We start from the raw sequence: 20780 nt of genomic DNA, 5'->3' as shown, positions 1-20780 counted from the left end.
TCAGGCCTGACTGATGGCTGCAGGACGCAGCAATACCTGGGTCTGCAATGCTTAATTACTGAAGGACAGACTGGTGTACATGATACTGTGAGATACTGTGCTTGACAATGGAGGATCAGCTATATATACTCCAAGGATAAAAGTCATCTGTGTGGCCAAAATATAAATGACTAAGGCTACTTTCACACTCGCGTTTGATGCGGATCTGCGCAGACGGATCCGTTCAGATAATACAACCGTCTGCATCCGTTCAGAACGGATCCGTTTGTGTTATCTTTAACATAGTGTTCAAGACTGATCCGTCTTGAACACTATTGAAAGTCAATGGAGGACGGATCCGTTTTCTATTGTGCCAGATTGTGTCATAGAAAACGAATCTGTCCCCATTGACTTACATTGTGTGTCAGGACGGATCCGTTTGGCTCAGTTTCGTCAGACGGACACCAAAACGCTGCAAGCAAGGTGTCCGCCTCCAAAGCGGAATGGAGATGGAACGGATGCAAACTGATGCATTCTGAGCGGATCCTTTTCCATTCAGAATGCATTAGAATGCAAACTGATCCGTTTTGGACAGCGTGTGAGAGCCCTGAACGTATCTCAGAAACGGAAAGCCAAAACGCGAGTGTGAAAGTGGCCTAAACCATCTGCAGAGGTGATTGCTGCCAGGTGTATAAGCTGAGAACATATATGCCCTACGAAGGTTTGTGTCATACAGCGGCATCCAATTTACACTTAGTCGTACGACTATTGATTACCACATTATTGCATTTACCGCCATGTATATTTTACTAAAACTTCACTTTTAGGGAGAGGTCACATCTCTGTTTCACCTTCCGCTCTTCTGATCCGTCAGGAGAAAAAACAACAAAAAACTGCATGCAGGACTTTTTTTTTCCCAGTCAAAAAAAAAAAAAGATCTCAGATGGATATTACTTAAACGGATGCCAACTGTTACAAAAGGATCCGTTTTTCTACAGGTTTATCCGAGGCACAGCAGTGTTCACTACCGCTACAACCTTGCTTGTCGCAAACAAAAACATGTAAATGATGAAGTATACTTTTCGTGCAGTCGTCATATATGGTGCAAAAACGGTAAACTGATGCACAGTGGCCATGACTGACACTTGTTTGGCCTCCCTCTTGTGAAAGGAGTCCTACAGAAGTATACGCTGGCGTATGCATCCAGCTAAGTGCACAGACACAGTATGCACAGAAGTCCCATTAGACCGCTTGATATTCGGACAGGGCGAGTGCCGATGATAAACATGTCAACGAGCGCTTGTTTGCACTGGCCGATGCAATGCGAATACGGGAGGGATGATTGCTACCACAGTCGTTCCTGCCCCCATTCAGTACTATTGATTACAGGCAGAGCCGATAATCGCGCCTCCTGATGAAAGATGCAGATAAACGAGCATGTTGGAGGCATGATCATAAGGGAACAAGTGGGTCGTATGAAGGCTTGGCCCCGATAATTGGCACAAATTTGCTTGGTCTATTAGCGCCTTAAGATCCAGGTTTTCCGCCTGTAGTCAGGTCTTATAAAAGGGACTGATCCAGCAGGGGCTGCATCATGTACACACGTCCTCCTGCGGCTGCCATCCCCAGTCATGTACTCAAATCTATGTACAGCAGGGCCGATTTTTCTCAATTCCGTCCTTACCTCATGCCTCTGAGGCCAAGCCTCTCATCTTAGAAAATCCCATCCCCAAAAAATCCAATGAATGAGAAAAAAAATAAAAAAAATAAATAAAAATCATTCACAAAATTTCTGTGCCGAAGATTTCTGCAGAGCAATCCACACACAACTTGGCATGCAATATGGATTTTAAATCTGTGGTATGTCGAGTCAGGGGGCATTCACATGACCGTATGTATTTTGCAGGGTCCGCAAAATATGGATGATGTCATGTTGCATCCGGACTGCCAAATACATATGGTCGTGTGAATGCCCCCTTATGCCGTGGATTTCAGTACAGATTTCACCTTTTGCAATGCAGGGGATGAAATTCATGGTAAATCCTCCGCTAAATTTGCATCAAAATCCGCTTAGAATTCATGCAGATTTCTGTGGATTTGTTGCAGATTTTCTGTACCAAAATATGTCCCGTGTGGATGTGCTCTGAAAAGGTTTTTCTGGTTTTTATCACTGCGATTAGATCTGCAATACAACCAGCATTTAAACGCACTTCCTGCAGAAGTGGTAGCTGCAAATACAGTGGAGGAGTTTAAGCATGCATGGGATAGGCATAAGGCCATCCTTCATATAAGATAGGGCCAGGGGCTATCCATAGTATTCAGATATATTGGGCAGACTAGATGGGCCAAATGGCTCTTATCTGCCGACACATTCTAGGTTTCTTACAGTAAGGGTCCATTCACACGTCCGTTTTTTCTTTCCTGATCTGTTCCGTTTTTTCAGGAACAGATCAGGACCAGATCTGGACCCATTCATTTTCAATGGGTCCTGGAAAAAATCGGACAGCACAATGTGTGCTGTCAGTTTCCGTTGTTCCGTTCCGCATGTCCGTTTAAATATAAAACATGTCCTATTCTTGTCCTGAAAAATCGGATCCTGGTACAATACAAAGTCAATGGATCCGCAAAAAACGGATGACATTCGGATGTCATTCCGTATGTCATCCGTTTTTTGCGGATTCCGTTCCTGGAAACACATAACAAATTTTTTTTTTTTTAATTTTTTTTCAAAGAAATCCAAACAACTTTATTTGATTATTGAAATGTATACATGTTTCCGTTTTTTGCGGATCCGCAAAAAACGGATGACATACGGAAACATTTTCAGGAACAACGGATCCGCAAAAAACGGACCGTTTTTCAGGATGAAAAAAAACAGGACGTGTGAATGGACCCCAAATCCCTTTCTTTCCTTTTCATTGTAATCACGTGATCTGCTCCCTAGCCTATTGTAAAGCAATCAACCACGTGACGTGCACAGCACAGAGCTGCTACTTACTGCAGACAGCGACTGGTGCACGGACCATAATTCACGTCAGCTACAATGGGTTACCCTGGGATGAGGACATAGGCAGTTTTCTGCTTATTACTGGAACCATGGACGACATATCCTGCTTCAGTAAGTAAAGAAGACGAAGAACCAGTAAAACCAGGTCATCAGTTAATAAAAATTGGCAAGATATTTAATTTGCTACTGGTAATCAGTGGCTAAGGCGGCACAGTGGGCGGAGAGGCGCTTTAGAGTCACCACAGAATTTTACATACTGAGGAAAGTGTATGGCGACTTCAAAAACACATCTAGAGCCACCTTAGCTGTACCAGCCACTGCGATTCCCAGGCCACATTTTCCAATAGCGTCCAGTGCTCCCCTGGAAACCAAGAAGCTGAGTGAGGGCTCCAGCGCCCAAAACTGACCAATGCGTAAGCGCTACTGAACGGACACTGTTGCTTTACCAACATGCAGCAGAATAGGATTGCTTGTACTTGCTGCAAAATCCGTTTTTCGTTGAATGCATTGGAGGACACAGCACCAAGGGTTTACCCCCCGGATGTCGCTAGAGGGAAAATAAAAAGTGTCGCCTCTGCCCAGGCGGGCTATACACTCTCCACGAACACTAGGATAACCAGTTGGTACCAAATGCAAAAGCAACGAAGCAAGAACCCAACAGAGAACAAAGAAAAATCAACAGTTCGGAAATAGGAGAGAAAATAGAAGAGTGGGACCTGTGCCAACAATGCAACGGTTTTTATTCTAAGTCCCTTTTAAGGACCCTCGGGATATTCCTTGAAAATCTAATGTGGTCTTATGGGACCAAAAATCCCTTTAGGGGTCCCTAACTGATATTTAAAATACTTTTTTAAAATTTGGAAAATTTCTTCCACTAAAGACTTACAAACAAAAAAGAAACCTATTTAAAATTGTCAGGGATTAATGAGGTGGTAATAGGCAATTTTTTGTGAAAACTAATCACTCTTAGTAGTCTTATATTTATTCATTTGTGCCTATCGGGTGCATTGTTTGCATAACAGTCCGTCCTTTTTAACCACCTCCGGACCGCCTAACGCAGATCTGCGGTCCGGAGGTGGCAGCTCTGCGCAGAGTCACGCATATATGCGTCATCTCGCGAGAGCCGTGATTTCCTATGAACGCGCGCTTACAGGCGCGCGCACTCACAGGAACGGAAGGTAAGCGAGTGGATCTCCAGCCTGCCAGCGGCGATCGCTCGCTGGCAGGCTGGAGATGTGATTTTTTTTAACCCCTAACAGGTATATTAGACGCTGTTTTGATAACAGTGTCTAATATACCTGCTACCTGGTCCTCTGGTGGTCCCTTTTGTTTGGATCGACCACCAGAGGACACAGGCAGCTCAGTAAAGTAGCACCAAACACCACTACACTACACCCCCCCCCCCCCCCGTCACTTATTAACCCTTTATGAACCACTGATCACCCCTGATCACCCCATATAGACTCCCTGATCACCCCCCTGTCATTGATCACCCCCCTGTAAGGCTCCATTCAGACGTCCGTATGATTTTTACGGATCCACGGATACATGGATCGGATCCGCAAAACACATGCGGACGTCTGAATGGAGCCTTACAGGGGGGTGATCAATGACAGAGGGGTGATCACCCATATAGACTCCCTGATCACCCCCCTGTCATTGATCACCCCCCTGTAAGGCTCCATTCAGACGTCCGTATGCGTTTTGCGGATCCGATCCATGTATCCGTGGATCCCTAAAAAATCATACGGACGTCTGAATGGAGCCTTACAGGGGGGTGATCACCCATATAGACTCCCTGATCACCCCCCTGTCATTGATCACCCCCCTGTAAGGCTCCATTCAGACGTCCGTATGCGTTTTGCGGATCCGATCCATGTATCCGTGGATCCGTAAAAAATCATACGGACGTCTGAATGGAGCCTTACAGGGGGGTGATCAATGACAGAGGGGTGATCACCCCATATAGACTCCCTGATCACCCCCCTGTCATTGATCACCCCCTGTAAGGCTCCATTCAGAAAGTTAGCGGAAATTGTTTTTTTTTTTTTTCTTCTTACTAAGTCTCATATTCCACTAACTGCGTAACATTTTTTAGACATTTATATTCCAGACTTCTTCTCACGCTTTAGGGCCCCTAAAATGCCAGGGCAGTATAAATACCCCACATGTGACCCCATTTCGGAAAGAAGACACCCCAAGGTATTCCGTGAGGGGCATATTGAGTCTATGAAAAATTTAAATTTTTGTCCCAAGTTAGCGGAAAGGGAGACTTTGTGAGAAAATACAAAAAAAAACAATTTCCGCTAACTTGTGGCAAAAAAAAAAAAAATTCTAGTAACTCGCCATGCCCCTCACGGAATACCTTGGGGTGTCTTCTTTCCAAAATGGGGTCACATGTGGGGTATTTATACTGCCCTGGCATGTTAGGGGCCCGAAAGCGTGAGAAGAAGTCTGGGATCCAAATGTCTAAAAATGCCCTCCTAAAAGGAATTTGGGCCGCTTTGCGCATCTAGGCTGCAAAAAAGTGTGACACATCTGGTATCGCCGTACTCGGGAGAAGTTGGGGAATGTGTTTTGCGGTGTCATTTTACATATACCCATGCTGGGTGAGAGAAATATCTTGGTCAAATGCCAACTTTGTATAAAAAAAATTGAAAAGTTGTCTTTTGCCAAGATATTTCTCTCACCCAGCATGGGTATATGTAAAATGACACCCCAAAACACATTCCCCAACTTCTCCTGAGTACGGCGATACCAGATGTGTGACACTTTATTGCAGCCAAGGTGGGCAAAGGGGCACACATTCCAAAGAGCACCTTTCGGATTTCGCAGGCCATTTTTTACACATTTTGATTGCAAACTACTTCTCACACATTTGGGCCCCTAAATTGCCAGGGCAGTATAACTACCCCACAAGTGACCCCATTTTGGAAAGAAGACACCCCAAGGTATTCCGTGAGGGGCATGGCGAGTTTCTAGAATTTTTTATTTTTTGTCGCAAGTTAGTGGAATATGAGACTTTGTAAGAAAAAAAATAAAACCATCATTTTCCGCTAACTTGTGACAAAAAAAAAAAAGTTCTATGAACTCACTATGCCCATCAGCGAATACCGGCAGGTGTCCGCCCCCTGAGAAGCAGTCACACAATGAAGGAGGGTTTGCCAATTCATCGGGTGATCAGCGGGACCTTTAAACAGGACAATTAAAAATGCTCCGATCGCTGGTCCCTGTAACGGGGCCTTTAACCAGTGACAACCTTGGGCCACAGTTGAATTCTATGCCACATATCCTTGGCAGCAGTCCTATGCCGTGACTGCCCTGCAGTGGACTGTGACTCTGAAGTAATTATCCTGGCACATAACGGCACTAGCGCTGTCTATTTGGATTTCAGGTTTTAATTTTTTACTGACACATGCTAATTTATTACTGCTTTATATTCATATTCATGGAGTATACTTTGTCCTCAACTGTGAGGTCATATTAATAAATTATGCAAAACTGTAAGTCTGGAGAGCTGGTCATTTTTTTCCTCCCTGCTCTGTGCATTTTCTGTCTCTGTAGTAGAAAATGATATATAATACATTAAACGAAAAACTGGTAAATGAGCGGAGACCGCAAAGTCAAGATGAACAAAGAACCAGCGTTCGCATCCTCCTGCCGGCCCTGAGTGCATGTTAAATCTCGCGCCTGCGCCGTGCAGTATTCGGCGCAGGCATAGTGAAGGAAGGATGCTCACTGGCTGCCGACTTCCTTACTGCGCCGAATACTGAACGGAGCGGCGCAGGCGCGAAATTTACCATGCATTTAGGGCCGGCTGGAGGATGCGGACGCTCCCTGGCCCTGTCAATCAAGACTTGGAGGGAGATGACCGAGGCGGGAGAACGGAGCCTCTAGGAGCAGGAACAACGCCCCCCCCCGCTCCTAGAGGCTAATTTGCATATTATAAAAGTTACATTTAGGGAGTAACGGGGGCATGGATAATACTAGGAATAGGCTAGTTAGGTTCAGCTAATGTCATCCAGTTTAATTTAGGTATTTCTGGCGACAGTAACCCTATATTAAGGAGACTGCATTATGAACACTTTATTAAAGAGGTCGTCTTCTCTCAGACATCAGTGACATATTGCTAGGATATGCCACTAATGTCAGATAAGAGTGAGTCCCAGAGGTGGGACTCAGACCTACCTCCAGAAAGGGCCCCGCAGAAGTGACCACCACTCCAGCCCAGATACGGGGGGTCCGGGATGGAACTGCTGTGCATGCATTCCTATGCCCGTTCCTGGCCACCAGAGAGGCAGATGCCCTTTCCTATAAGTGTGTAAGCACGACCACCGCTGCTGGATTACAGGGTGGTCATAAACCCTGGAAACGAGCAGTGTATAATGTGATGTAAAAATAAATCAAACCAGCAAAGGAGGCAATATGGAGAATCACAACACATAAGAGACTTGTACTAACTTTGCCTAAGTGATAAATGCCATTTGCTGAAGGGAAACAACCCCTTTAAGGCCAGTTGTAACTTCAGGCCGTCAGCCCGTTACTGCACAGGGCTGGATTTCGTTGCTTTGTAAAAGGCATTCTCACATAAAAAACTACCAAAAACAGCAGTTTGTGTTAAAATCCTCAAAGTGTATTTTCATGTGAGGCTGTCAATGAGGAGCTTTAGAAATCATTAACCAGATGAACAAAATGTGCCATCGATAATCCTGATTTAACAGTGTTATTAAGTCATAGTTAAGCACTTACCATAATGTGATTGAAATGCTTGCGGCTTTATGACCTGATTACATTGGCTACAAACAACCAGATAGAACTCATCGTAGGCCGGGCATAGTCCAAATATTGGCATGTCTGAAAAACACAAAACGGACATGTTACAAGAGGAAATAGCTGCTGCATCGTGTGGATCCACCACACCTCATCCTAAAGGGATTGTCAAATCAGGGAATTCTAAGATAATAGAGGGGGGTCCACATCTCTTGGCCGGAGCGGAGATTGAGGACTAGGAGCATTTCTCAGTCTGGAGGACCTGTCCGGTCCTGTAGTATAGATTGCACTGTGTAATGCTTCGTTTCACCCTGTGGTGGCGCTGCTGGGAAAGTAGACACAGATTTCCACAGATCACAGATGCTCGCAGGGGGTACCAGCAGGAGGACATTTTCCAACCCGTTTAGGGTGCATTCACACATCTGAAGTTCTGAGCCTGCATAGACCCATTCATTTCAATGGGGACACCAAGGATGCAGACAGCACACGCTGTGCTGTCCACATCCGTAGTCCCGTTCCTCAGCTCCGCAAAAAAAGATAAAGCATGTCCTATTCTTGTCCACAATCACGGACAGGAATAGGCATTTCTACCATGTGCGGTCAGCAAAACACTTCTGGAAGTGTGAATGTACCCTTATTGTCAAGTAGGGATTGTCCAAAGAGGAGAACCCCTTTGAGTACTTTGAGGGTATATTTTCAAGGAGTCTTCCCACAACTGAAGAAAAATTAGTCACAAGATATAAATTAAGAACACATTTATAAGGGGTTTCCAGAATTTTTGTGTTGATGGTCAATCCTCAGTGAAGGCCATCAATATGTGATTAGTGTATGGTCTGCCGAACCCACCAACTGATAGCCTAATGCAGGGATGGCCAACCTACGGCTCTCCAGCTGTTGCAAAACTACAACTCCCAGCATGTCCAGACTGTCTACAACTATCAGCCTACAGCAGGGTATGGTGGGAATTGTAGTTTTACAACAGCTGGAGAGCCGTAGGTTGGCCACCCCTGGCCTAATGCATGTGGGGAGCTCCCGACTGTGGCCGATTGGGCTGACAGCCTAATGCATGTGGGGAGCTCTTGACTCTCCCCGTCATCTGTAGGGGAGAGGAGGATCGGGTGGAGTAGATATTTCCTGGGAGATCAGCCGCCATCAGGGGTGTCTGTCAGCCACTTTCTCCCCTCTCCATCTCATACAAATACACATTCTGCCAAATGTGGATGTATATAGGGGGAGTCGGGAGAGATAGCAGTCTGCCGAACGTGTGCAAGTGTAGTGTCCCACTCCTGTGTGTATGGTCCACTCCAAATAGTTGTGTAATATGATGTTATTTTACACTATTTCTTTGTCTATGCTGCTAAATCCATATTTCAGGCTGGTAACCTGCACTACATACTTTTCACCACTAGAGGTCTCTAACACACTACTTATATAGTGCAGGCGCAGGAAGTGAGAAGGGGGAGTAGACAATAGGAGTGGAGGAGTTAGGAGGCAGGAGAGGAGACAGTCTCGTCTCTCTTCTCCTGGGCCTTGCCCAGGGGAACTAACTGGTTTCAACCATTGAGTCCAAAGATCAGGACTATAGGATCCTATGCTGTAGAGTACCCTTCCGGGGTATCAAGTGGATTATTTACTCTGAACCACAACCTTTTCAAATAATGAAGCAGAGTGTTTGCCTGCCATGAGGGAGATCGCCCTTGGGTTGTTGGATCATTGAACTAGAGACTATAGGCGAAGGAAGGTAACTGCCATTTAATCATACTCCAGACTCCTTTGCATCAGGTGGAGAGATTCTCAGCTTCCGGCAGCTCCACCATAATCAAGGACAGAAAGGCCATCTGTCAGAATACTCATTTACAGAGGATCTAAACTAAGGCTACTTTCACACTTGCGGCAGAGGATTCCGGCAGGCAGTTTCGGCGACGGAACTGCTTGCCGGATCACTCTGCCGCAAGTGTGAAAGTAGCCTTAGCTGGAAAAGAAAAACGCTAGTGTGAAAGTACCCTAATAGTGAAAGGTTAAGGGATCAGAGCAAGAGCAGGAACCAAGCACAAGTAAGAACATCATCTTTACCCAAGTGGGCTGGAGGTAACCTATGCACGTCACCATAAGGAGCCTGCTAATTTGGATTTTGCAGATTTACTCTTTTTGCCATCTGTATGAAAGACAAAGTGATGATATTGGATGCCTTATTACATCTGACAAGTAAAGTTCCTGTTTGGTTCAACTACCAACCTGAGGCTCTCCAGCTGTTGCAAAACTACAACTGCCAGCATGCCCAGACTGCCTACAGGTATCAGCCTACAGCAAAGCATGGTGGGAGTTGTAGTTTTACAACAGCTGGAGAGCCACAGGTTGGCCAGCCCTGAACTACTGCCTCTCTCATCGTTCCACTTCTCCTCCTTATTGGACCTTACGGTGCTGGCGTCACAAACCAGGGGCCCAGTGGTAAAAGCACCTTACACCAGTGACCATCAAGGGCACCTCAACCAACATCTGGCTGGTGTTCCCTGCAACGAGAGTGCCCTGGAGGAATTCGTGCCGTCTTCCCATCCACTGCACTGCCGGTCCCAAGGGACAACTTCCCCGTGAGTACTACTATCCTCAGCACCCTATCACTAATACGCTCACGCACACTACCCCTAGGGTGTCCGGTCGTTGCACAAGTCCGCCTTCAAGCTGCTTACTGCAATGTTGCTCCCAATGAAAAGAATGGGAGCAGCACTGCACTATACAATGGACGGAGCTGTGTGGTTCCAAGGCCACAGCTACTTCAGAACAGCTGACTGGCGGGGTGCAGGGTGCTGATCAGATATTGATGGGCCTATTCTGAGGATAGACCATCAATATAAAAATCATTGACATCCCCTTTAGGGCTACCCATACACTACTGCAGATTATGCACGTTTTTTCCAGCACAGCTTTTCGTGTCGTAAAACCGCTATGCAATCTAGTCCCGGCAAGGCAAATGAGGTTTGACAAATCTCTTGTACACTTTTTTTTTTTTTTTCAGTATGGACCTGCGGTGCGGATTTAGAAAGTTTGATGCATATTTTTTCTGCAGTTTTTACCATTTGCAAGATCTAGGCAAAACATGCATCAAAATCAGCAACCAAACCTGTAACACGTGAGGATTTTAGTGCAGAAACGCAGAAAAATCTGCACGACAAGCTGAGCTGAATTTCTGTCTTAAAACCTGCACTTACCGGTGTGCAGCTACCCTAAGGGTATGTTCACATGTGGCAGATGAGCGGTGGATTTTCTGCACGCTGGAAACCCACAAGGTATTACAATAATGGCAAAGTGCTTGAGAATCTCATTGACATGCTGCAGAAAAAAAAAAATCTAAAAAAGGTAAAGTTAGTGGCTCACCCAACCGAGCCACGAATGGACAGGTGCACTGCCATTATACCTCATTGAAATCATCTTTCGGTTCAAAAGGTTCGATATGAATTCTCCAGATTGCCATATTCTCTTCAATTTTAGACATATCTTATTGTTTTTTAATATAACGCATTGAAAACGCACGATTGCCGCACGTGCGTTTTTTAGGTATCTCATATGTATTTTTCATGGGCTGAATACTATATTTCATTTTTATTCAGTCCGGTTGGATTTTTATATTTAAAATGATTGGAATTTTATTGGTTGACTTTTTAAAAATACAATGAATCTTCAAATACCAATTCTAGACTATATTGACTAACAGAGATGTAGGAATCTGAATCTGATTTGGAGCCGAGATCCACATCCATATTTTTGTAAATCCCTCACTGTCCCAGCATACGCTGTGCTACCTTTGGATACCATATAAAAGGAAGCCATTTGACTCCCACTGTTCAGCCACTGAAGAAGGGGTATCCTTAACCCCGAAACGCGTCTGGTATTGAACAGTGAGGGATTAAACCAGAACTGTGCGATAATAATGTTATCGATCCGGGAGAGCCTGGTAACACCAGCCCCTAACACCGAGCGGAGATCGCGGTTGAACTTGCACATTACGAATACGGAACCTAGCTCCTCCCCATTCCAGGGGTCACGGGAGACATCACGGGGAGACCCGCGGACCACGTGGGACGCCACACAGGTCCTTGCAGAATAAAGTGAAAGTTGGATCCCACGCTCCTCAGCCAGCTTCTGACCACTGAGCCCTGAAGAAACTGCGGAGTGGTAAAGTACATTACCCCATATACCAATCTATAAGTTTGAACCTGGATACAATTGAAATTCAGGGACCGGCAAAACTGTATTATTTTCCCCGGTGCAGGGTGATATATGCCAGGTACCCTGCATATAGTTATACTTCTATTGTCAGGATCAGTACGTATCTCGGCAGTGCTTGATATAAACTGCGCCACAATCAACTATCCCATTGAAAATCACAGGATTTATATACAGAAGATCAACATCTTATCTATATTGTTCCAGAAGGAACTTTATATTTTCTCAATACATGGGAGATCAAGGATTCAGTTATTGACTAGGTGTATATTCAGACGAGCTGCGATTACATCTACTGCTGATCATTTTCACACCGGTATATCAAAATATATCCAAATATATAGAGTTGTATGCAGTCGTTCCGGTTGTAATCTATTCATATGCCACGTATGATTTTACTAGTTTTTTTTATATATATTTACTAATAAATTGTTCTTATGTATAGCAGCCCATATTATTGCCAAATAACGAGCGCCCCCCAGTTGATTGATTTCTATTTCTCCAGAAGAAATTATCTGCCCCAGAAATTCGTCTTTGCAATGCACAAGGTGAAAACAGAGGCAAAATACAAGACAAATCTGACTTTGCTGCGGCAAAATCCAGAGCGGAAATGGTGCTGCAGAAGATCCGCCGGATGTGGCCGTGCCCTAAGGAGTTCGGGGGTTAGAAAACTTGCTGTAACAGAGTGGAGGCAATAGCATCCCCTGCGTCATGTTCTTACAGATGCTCAGTCTCCATCAGTGGAAGCCTCTGTACAAGGAGTCCCCCGACAAACAGGGAGCGCCTCCCATCAGCTCATCCCCAACTGGAAGCCCCCTGCAGCCTGCTCATTAACATATGAATAACCAGAGGCAAACATTAGGCATTCATGTGTTAATCAGAATATGCAGATGTTCATGTGTTACTGAGCCGAGGTCTCAAAATGAAAATAAGACAATACAAATGAATTTTTTTTACTGCAGCCAGCCTCCTTGTTGACGGGTTCCAAGCTGCAACTTTTTTGCTCCCCCCCCCCCCTCCGCCAAGCTGCAGGCTTGTCAGAAAACCATAGAAGAATGCTATGGATGTAAAGTGCTTATCCAAAACTGATGACGGATTCTTAGGCTAGTATATTGTAGAAAAGGGTCGGCACTGCCAGAGTGTTTGCGGTGCACGAGTATTCTTAGGCTAGGTCATCAATATGAGATCAACTCAAGGCACCCCCGCCGATCAGCTGTTTGAAGGTGCAGAGGTGGTCAGATAAGTTGGTGTGAATAACCCATCCATTGTAAAAGTCTGGATAACCCCTTTAAAAGGAGTCTGTCAGCAGTTTTCACCATGCTAACCTTCTGACAGCACTAGGTAGAAGTTGGTCATGTGATTGCTGGGTAACTGCGAGAGCTGCTGGGTCTTAGCAGATCCAGATCAGATCTGCAGAGAGGTTGTACAGTGATGTACAACCTCTCAGGGGGCTGAATACCCCCTGAAACCTGGGCTAATATGTCAGCCCCAAATTACAGGAGAAATCAGCATTAATAATAAAATGTAAATAAATATAAAAAATAAGTGAAAAAAAAAACAAAAAACTAAAAAAATAATAACACCTCCACACCTATTGCAGCTTCTAGTCCAGTCTGCAGTGACTATAAACCGTGTATCAAAATGGCTGTTACTGAGAGGGGACATACAGTATTTTTCGCTTTATAAGACATACTTTCCCCCCCCCAAAAGAGTATGTGTGTGAATGGCAGTGCGTCTTATAAAGCGAAAATGGCAGTGCGTCTTATAAAGCGAAAGGGGGAAAATGGCAGCACTGCCTTATAAAGCTCATTAGTATGCATTAGGTGCAGGGAGCTGGTGAAGCGATGTGAGCGCTGCCAGTACTCACCCTCCCACGTCTTCTTCTCTGGGGCTGTGTTGTACTGCAGGTCCTGACCGCGTACAGCGTCAGGACGTAGTGCACGCACTGTGAACCGACGCTGCATGCAGATAGGTGACAGTGCAGCGTGGGGCCGGAGAAGACGGGAGTGAGACTGGAGGAGCGACTGCCGGACCTGGAGTTCCTGATATGGGGGTCTGATGAAAAATATTTTTCATATTTTTACCTCCTCTAAAACCTGGGGTGCGTCGTATCAGGTGCATCTAAAAAAAAATATAATTTGTTGCATGTTGTGCTATTAACAAAACAATACATTTTCCTGGCTATAAAAAACAAAACAAAAAAAAACACAATAAAATACTAAAATAAAAATGGCATAAAAATAAAGCCATAAAAAGGTGCAAAAATGATTTACATAACCAAAAAAAAAAAAAAGATGGCTTTCAAAGACGCATGTACTAAAACAACGGAAAATGTGACCGGTCAGGAAGGGGTGGTAACTGGCCCTGTCTTTAAGTGGTTAAATAAAATTTAATTTTTTGACAATACATTCCCGTTAATGGGAGCTTAAGGTCTTTAAATAACAAAATGAGCAAATCATTAAATCACTGCAAATCCAGCGCGCAGAGCAATTCCTAAAAGTCAAAATGTCCCGGGGGTCAGGTAGGTCTTTTTTAGCGTGTAAAACTGGCTGTGAAATTAACGATTTTTTTTCCACGGGTTCTTTTCACAATGTTTTACTTTTTCTTTTCACACAGCTTTCCCAGGCTGCTGACAACAAATACGGCCACCACTATCTCTCCAGCTTGAGTTGTCGCCCAGCTTTCCATGCCTCCTCCTCATGTAATAATACCGGAGTGGGGGATACACCGCTACAATTGCTGGGTGCACCATATGGCATATGCCGATGCTATATAGAAGTATATACAACACCCTTTAGTGGCCACATGTGCAGTTATTGATCCAGCCCGGGCAGAAGATTGTCAGGTGAGATCAGCCACACCGAGCCATGGACGCAGGAACGCCCCCCATGACCTACATGTGCAACAGCTGCAAGTTTCACACACTCTGTCAGCTCCCCGGATGGGGGGCAGGGAAATTGCCGGCATTCCCACACTCAGGGCAAGCACCGATCTTCTCTATAATGACTTTCTACAAAGGCCAAGGCTTTTGTCAACGCCAAACAATGGCATCAATCCCGCAGGCTCAAGAGTCGGATCAGCACGACCCCCACAACACAACTGCAACCCCCATGCGATTCCCAGATGCACATTTAATAGCCGTCAGCTATACCTCCTGATCATCCCATACACATGCATGCTCAGTTCGGCTGAGCATGCACATGTTCAGAATAGGTAGAGCAGAAGCCGTCTGCCAGACACCCCTGGTAGGGGATTTATCTCCCTCGAGCATAAAGGACTGGTATTTTGATGCGGTTTTATGGCCTCCATTGATTTCGAGGGGAACTTCAAAATGCAATTCGCACCAAGAATGAATGGATTGCACTTTCTTCCCCCTGAAACACAAGGAAAATTAAATGCTCCGTATGAACTGCACCGCGGTGGAAGGAGAGCAGATGCGGCACAGATATTTGTGCAGAAACTGGGACAAAATCCACATGTAAATTGCGTGCGACTGTGGGGGAAGCAGCGGTTACCGTTTGCTGCAGATTTTTCCGAGTCAAATACGCATGCGTTACCTGCAGATTTCCCCTGTGCATTGCTTTACTGCCACAGAATGAACACGCCGTGGATGTGACAGTCTGCAACATGCTCCGATTTCCATGTGGATTGGGCTTTCAAAACCCTATCCACTTGTACTGTACTGTTAGCTGCTGCAGCTTTTGGCCTCATGCACACGACCATAGCAGGTCTGTGCCCGTATTGCAGCCCGCAATCCGGAAGATACGGTGCAGAACGGAGGCACGGATCGGAAGCACTACAGAGTGCTTCAGCTGGGTTTCTGTCCGTTTCTCTGCACTGCAAAAAAGTAGTGCATCCGTCGGATGTGGATTAATGTGCCAGTCAGTGTAAAAAATAAAAAAACTCAGGAGTCTGGCACTATTTTAGCTTATGATGCAGACCAAACACGTCCATTGAAGTATATGGGTCAATGAAAAACCACGGACCAGGGTTTTTCACGGACCATTTGTAGGAGAAGCTCTGTAAACTAGTTTTCAGCCTAGCAGTGTCAGCGGAGCACAGATGACACACGGAGGGCAGAAATGGTTGTCAGGTCTTTACATGTGAAAAGCACCTCCAATGGTGCGGCCGACCGCGTTTCCCGCCAGGCGTTTAAGGGTATATTCACATGCATTAGATTTGTTGAAAAAAATCTCTGCAACGCCATTCAGTGTGGAGAAAATTTTCAGTTTTAAGAAATTTTGCAACCAATCTTCCGCATGTAAAGGTAAAAGTGATGGAAGAATCGGTGATCCGCACAGGGACGAAAGCCTCTCTTGGTTTTTAAAACAAACTATTTTAATTACCTGGCATGACCTCACAGGTCCACAACCTAAGGCCTCCTGCACACGAACGTATGTATTTTGCGGTCTGCAAAAAATACAGATGACGTCTGTGTGCAATCTGTATTTTGCAGGGACGGAACAGCTGGCCATTCATAGAACAGTACTATCCTTGTCCATAATGCGGACAATAATAGGACATGTTCTACTTTTTTGCGGAACGGAAATACGGACAGACGGAAACACAATGCACATAGAGTAACTTCCGTTTTTTTTGCGGACCCATTGAAAAGAATGGTTCCATATACAGTCCGCAAAAAAAAAAACAGAACGGACACGGAAAGAAAATACATTTGTGTGCATGAGGCCTAAGGCCCAATCTCACAACCATATTTTTTTTGTCCTCATCCAATACACATTTTTTGCGGATCAGATGCGGACCCGTCCATTCCAGTGGGGCCACAAAAGATGGAGACAGCAAACCGTGTACTGGTGGCATCCGCATAGTCTGTTCCGTGGACACACAAACAGACAAGAACAGGCATTTCTAACACGGGGTGAAAAATGGATGAGGTCGTGTGAATGGGCCCTAAATGGGAAGCCTCGTAGTTTGACATTGATGGCCTGTACTCAAGGTAAGCCACTAAGGTCACACTAGCAGTCGTCTGACTCCCCGCACAACCACCGATCAGCTGGATTATAACTCTGGATCCAGAACTACACACGTCCGCCCATTGTGTAGTCGCACTGGGCTGGTAACTGCTGCCCTGCTCCCAAAATAAAGTTGTGCAGTTCGGGAGCTACCCAGACACCGCTGATGGATATGGGTGCGGGGTGTCAGACCCTCACCGATCTGATATGGATGGCCTATGAATTCTGATTTCTCACTGACATGTCCTGATTTCTGATTGTCAGATCCAGTGTTGTCAGGAAGTACTTGTACTTCCGAGCTGCAGATTAGCAGCAGTCAAGTGCTGAAGTCCCACAATACCCCAGTAATAAAACATATCTCACGGATATCAGCTACAGTATACCTCTATGATACCCCATCCTCCACAGTATACCTCTCCGATTCCCCATCCTCCACAGTATACCTCTCCGATTCCCCATCCTCCACAGTATACCTCTCCGATTCCCCATCCTCCAAAGTATATCTCTCCGATACCCCATCCTCCACAGTATACCTCTCCGATTCCCCATCCTCCACAGTATACCTCTCCGATTCCCCATCCTCCACAGTATACCTCTCCGATTCCCCATCCTCCACAGTATACCTCTCCGATTCCCCATCCTCCACAGTATACCTCTCCGATTCCCCATCCTCCACAGTATACCTCTCCGATTCCCCATCCTCCACAGTATACCTCTCCGATTCCCCATCCTCCACAGTATACCTCTCCGATTCCCCATCCTCCACAGTATACCTCTCCGATTCCCCATCCTCCACAGTATACCTCTCCGATTCCCCATCCTCCACAGTATACCTCTCCGATTCCCCATCCTCCACAGTATACCTCTCCGATTCCCCATCCTCCACAGTATACCTCTCCGATTCCCCATCCTCCACAGTATACCTCTCCGATTCCCCATCCTCCACAGTATACCTCTCCTCTCCGATTCCCCATCCTCCACAGTATACCTCTCCGATTCCCCATCCTCCACAGTATACCTCTCCGATTCCCCATCCTCCACAGTATACCTCTCCGATTCCCCATCCTCCACAGTATACCTCTCCGATTCCCCATCATCCACAGTATCTCTCTCCGATAACCCATCCTCCACAGTATACCTCTCCGATTCCCCATCCTCCACAGTATACCTCTCCGATTCCCTATCCTCCACAGTATACCTCTCCGATTCCCCATCCTCCACAGTATACCTCTCAGATTCCCCATCCTCCACAGTATACCTCTCAGATTCCCCATCCTCCACAGTATACCTCTCCGATTCCCCATCCTCCACAGTATACCTCTCCGATTCCCCATCCCTCCACAGTATACCTCTCCGATTCCCCATCATCCACAGTATACCTCTCCGATTCCCCATCATCCACAGTATACCTCTCCGATTCCCCATCATCCACAGTATACCTCTCCGATAACCCATCCTCCACAGTATACCTCTCCGATTCCCCATCCTCCACAGTATACCTCTCCGATTCCCCATCATCCACAGTATCTCTCTCCGATTCCCCATCCTCCACAGTATACCTCTCCGATTCCCCATCATCCACAGTATACCTCTCCGATTCCCCATCATCCACAGTATACCTCTCCGATAACCCATCCTCCACAGTATACCTCTCCGATTCCCCATCCTCCACAGTATACCTCTCCGATTCCCCATCCTCCACAGTATACCTCTCCGATTCCCCATCCTCCACAGTATACCTCTCCGATTCCCCATCCTCCACAGTATACCTCTCCGATTCCCCATCCTCCACAGTATACCTCTCCGATTCCCCATCCTCCACAGTATACCTCTCCGATTCCCCATCATCCACAGTATCTCTCTCCGATAACCCATCCTCCACAGTATACCTCTATGATTCCCCATCCTCCACAGTATACCTCTATGATTCCCCATCCTCCACAGTATACCTCTCCGATTCCCCATCCTCCACAGTATACCTCTCCGATTCCCCAACCTCCACAGTATACCTCTCCGATTCCCCAACCTCCACAGTATACCTCTCCGATTTCCCATCATTCTCTGATCAGCAGGGGTCTACCTGCTGTGCTCCCCCCACAATCACAAGAACAAGGCGACCCTTCTAATTTTCATCCAGCAAGTCTCCTTTAAGAGCCGAGCTCTTGGTCGCAGTGCTTGATCTTACTACTGGATATAGCGGTGACAGATGATGCAAGAATTGCAGGAGATGATCAAGTCTTCGTGAAATGTGCAGCAAGCCGACCCAAAGTGACCTCCAAACCCCCCTCTAAGGTGTACGACCATGCAGCCCGGACTAAATCTCGAGCAAGTGCCACATTTTTCGGGAATCCTCTAGTCTCTCACATCTCATCAAATCCAGGAGCAGAATTATCAATTATCATCAATTATTTGGGATCAATAGAGGGTTGTAAAAAAAGTACTGCACAGGAAATGAGTAAAAAAAACAAACTATTGACACAAAATCCACTAATATAACGTTATCTGCGCTCAGTCTTTCAGCCTCGCGAGCCCACTATGAATTGCACTTTGGCGCTGGAGGCAAGTGCTGCGGCGGCAGCCTTTCCGTTACAACTAGAGGAGGAGGTCGCCTCTTCGGACAGGTCTGCTTTAGTAAATACCCGTTTTCCAAATGAAATAGCAACAGTGGAGCATCTTCTGTTACAGCTCTGCATTGTGCCACCCCTCCATAACTCTCCCTAGAAATCTCTGGGTGTTACTATTCCCCCATGTTAAAGGGGTGTGTCCCCCCACACACTGATTGGACAGTGCTACAGAATGTAGGCGACACTCCCCCCACAACTGGTATCACCCAATTGTCATTTTTTGGGGGGCATTTCTAGGAAGAATAACAGAAGGACAGCTCAACAGACTGTACCAGAGAACGACCCACAATCGAAAGTATTTTTTATTTTTTTTTGTAGAAATTCACAGCACAGCTTAGAGAAAGTCACATTCTACCTCTGGAAGGTCAGAGGAGCAGTAAACTAAACGTATTTGCACTGGGACTCATTGTGGTTATGATAGCCTATCCCCCCCCCCCCCCCCAAAGATTAGAAGAATGAAGCTACAGCAGGGACCCCCCGAGCTGAACGAGACGAGGACGACACTGGTAAATAGGTCACTCGCACATGCCAAGTGCTTGCGGTTTAGCAATACAGGAACTTATGAGGTCCTTTGGGTCCTCCGTGCCGCTCTCTGCTTTTTGCCTGTGGTGACAGTGGAGATCTCGTCAATTAAACCTAAATCCACACCAGGAGAAGGTTGGTTACTTAGATTTCAAGAAAAATGGAACAAAAAGCAGAAGACGAGCGTCACCAGGGACATTTTCAGACTAAGGTGCATGTCACCTCCAACGGTTTTCAATGGGAACCTGCGCCACAGTTCATAGACACGCTGCTGCTGCTGTTGTTGTGTTGCTTTTTAATTATGCATCGAAAACTCACCGCAAAAATGCAGTTTTATCGCAAGTGCATTTTTCTTTATACAAGTGAAACATGTTAAATCAATGTGTTTCACCTGTAAAAACCGCATGGGTAATTAGCACATCAGAAAACTGTGGCAATCACGTTACAATGCATGCATTTTTGGATGCGTTTTCTGTTGCGGTGCATTTTCAAAAAAGTGTAAAACAGGCCTTTCCCTGCAAATCTCCTCCATTTTCCACTACCTTAGGCCTGGAACCAAATCATGGAACCACAAAACACGGATACCAGCCATGTGCGTTCCGCATTTTACGGAACGGAAGGTCCTGCCCTCAATAGACCAGTCCTATCCTTATCCATGATGCAGACAAGAATAGGACATGTTTT

General features: G+C 45.8%; 1 protein-coding gene across 2 annotated transcripts in view; it reads right to left on the bottom strand.

The window, feature by feature from the left end:
• The window catches only part of ATXN7 (ataxin 7), a 102246-nt gene that overhangs the window by 34935 nt on the left and 46531 nt on the right, over positions 1 to 20780 (bottom strand). For both annotated transcript variants that reach the window (XM_044301099.1, XM_044301098.1), the window contains one exon: positions 7736 to 7840. In XM_044301099.1, the coding sequence (XP_044157034.1) occupies positions 7736 to 7840 (105 nt within the window). The remainder of the gene's footprint in view (positions 1 to 7735; positions 7841 to 20780) is intronic.

This window comes from Bufo gargarizans, chromosome 7 (genome assembly GCF_014858855.1).
Source record: "Bufo gargarizans isolate SCDJY-AF-19 chromosome 7, ASM1485885v1, whole genome shotgun sequence".
Classification (NCBI taxonomy): domain Eukaryota; kingdom Metazoa; phylum Chordata; class Amphibia; order Anura; family Bufonidae; genus Bufo; species Bufo gargarizans.
The sequence above is the reverse complement of the archived record's forward strand: the minus strand, read 5'-3'. Positions and strand labels throughout refer to the sequence as shown.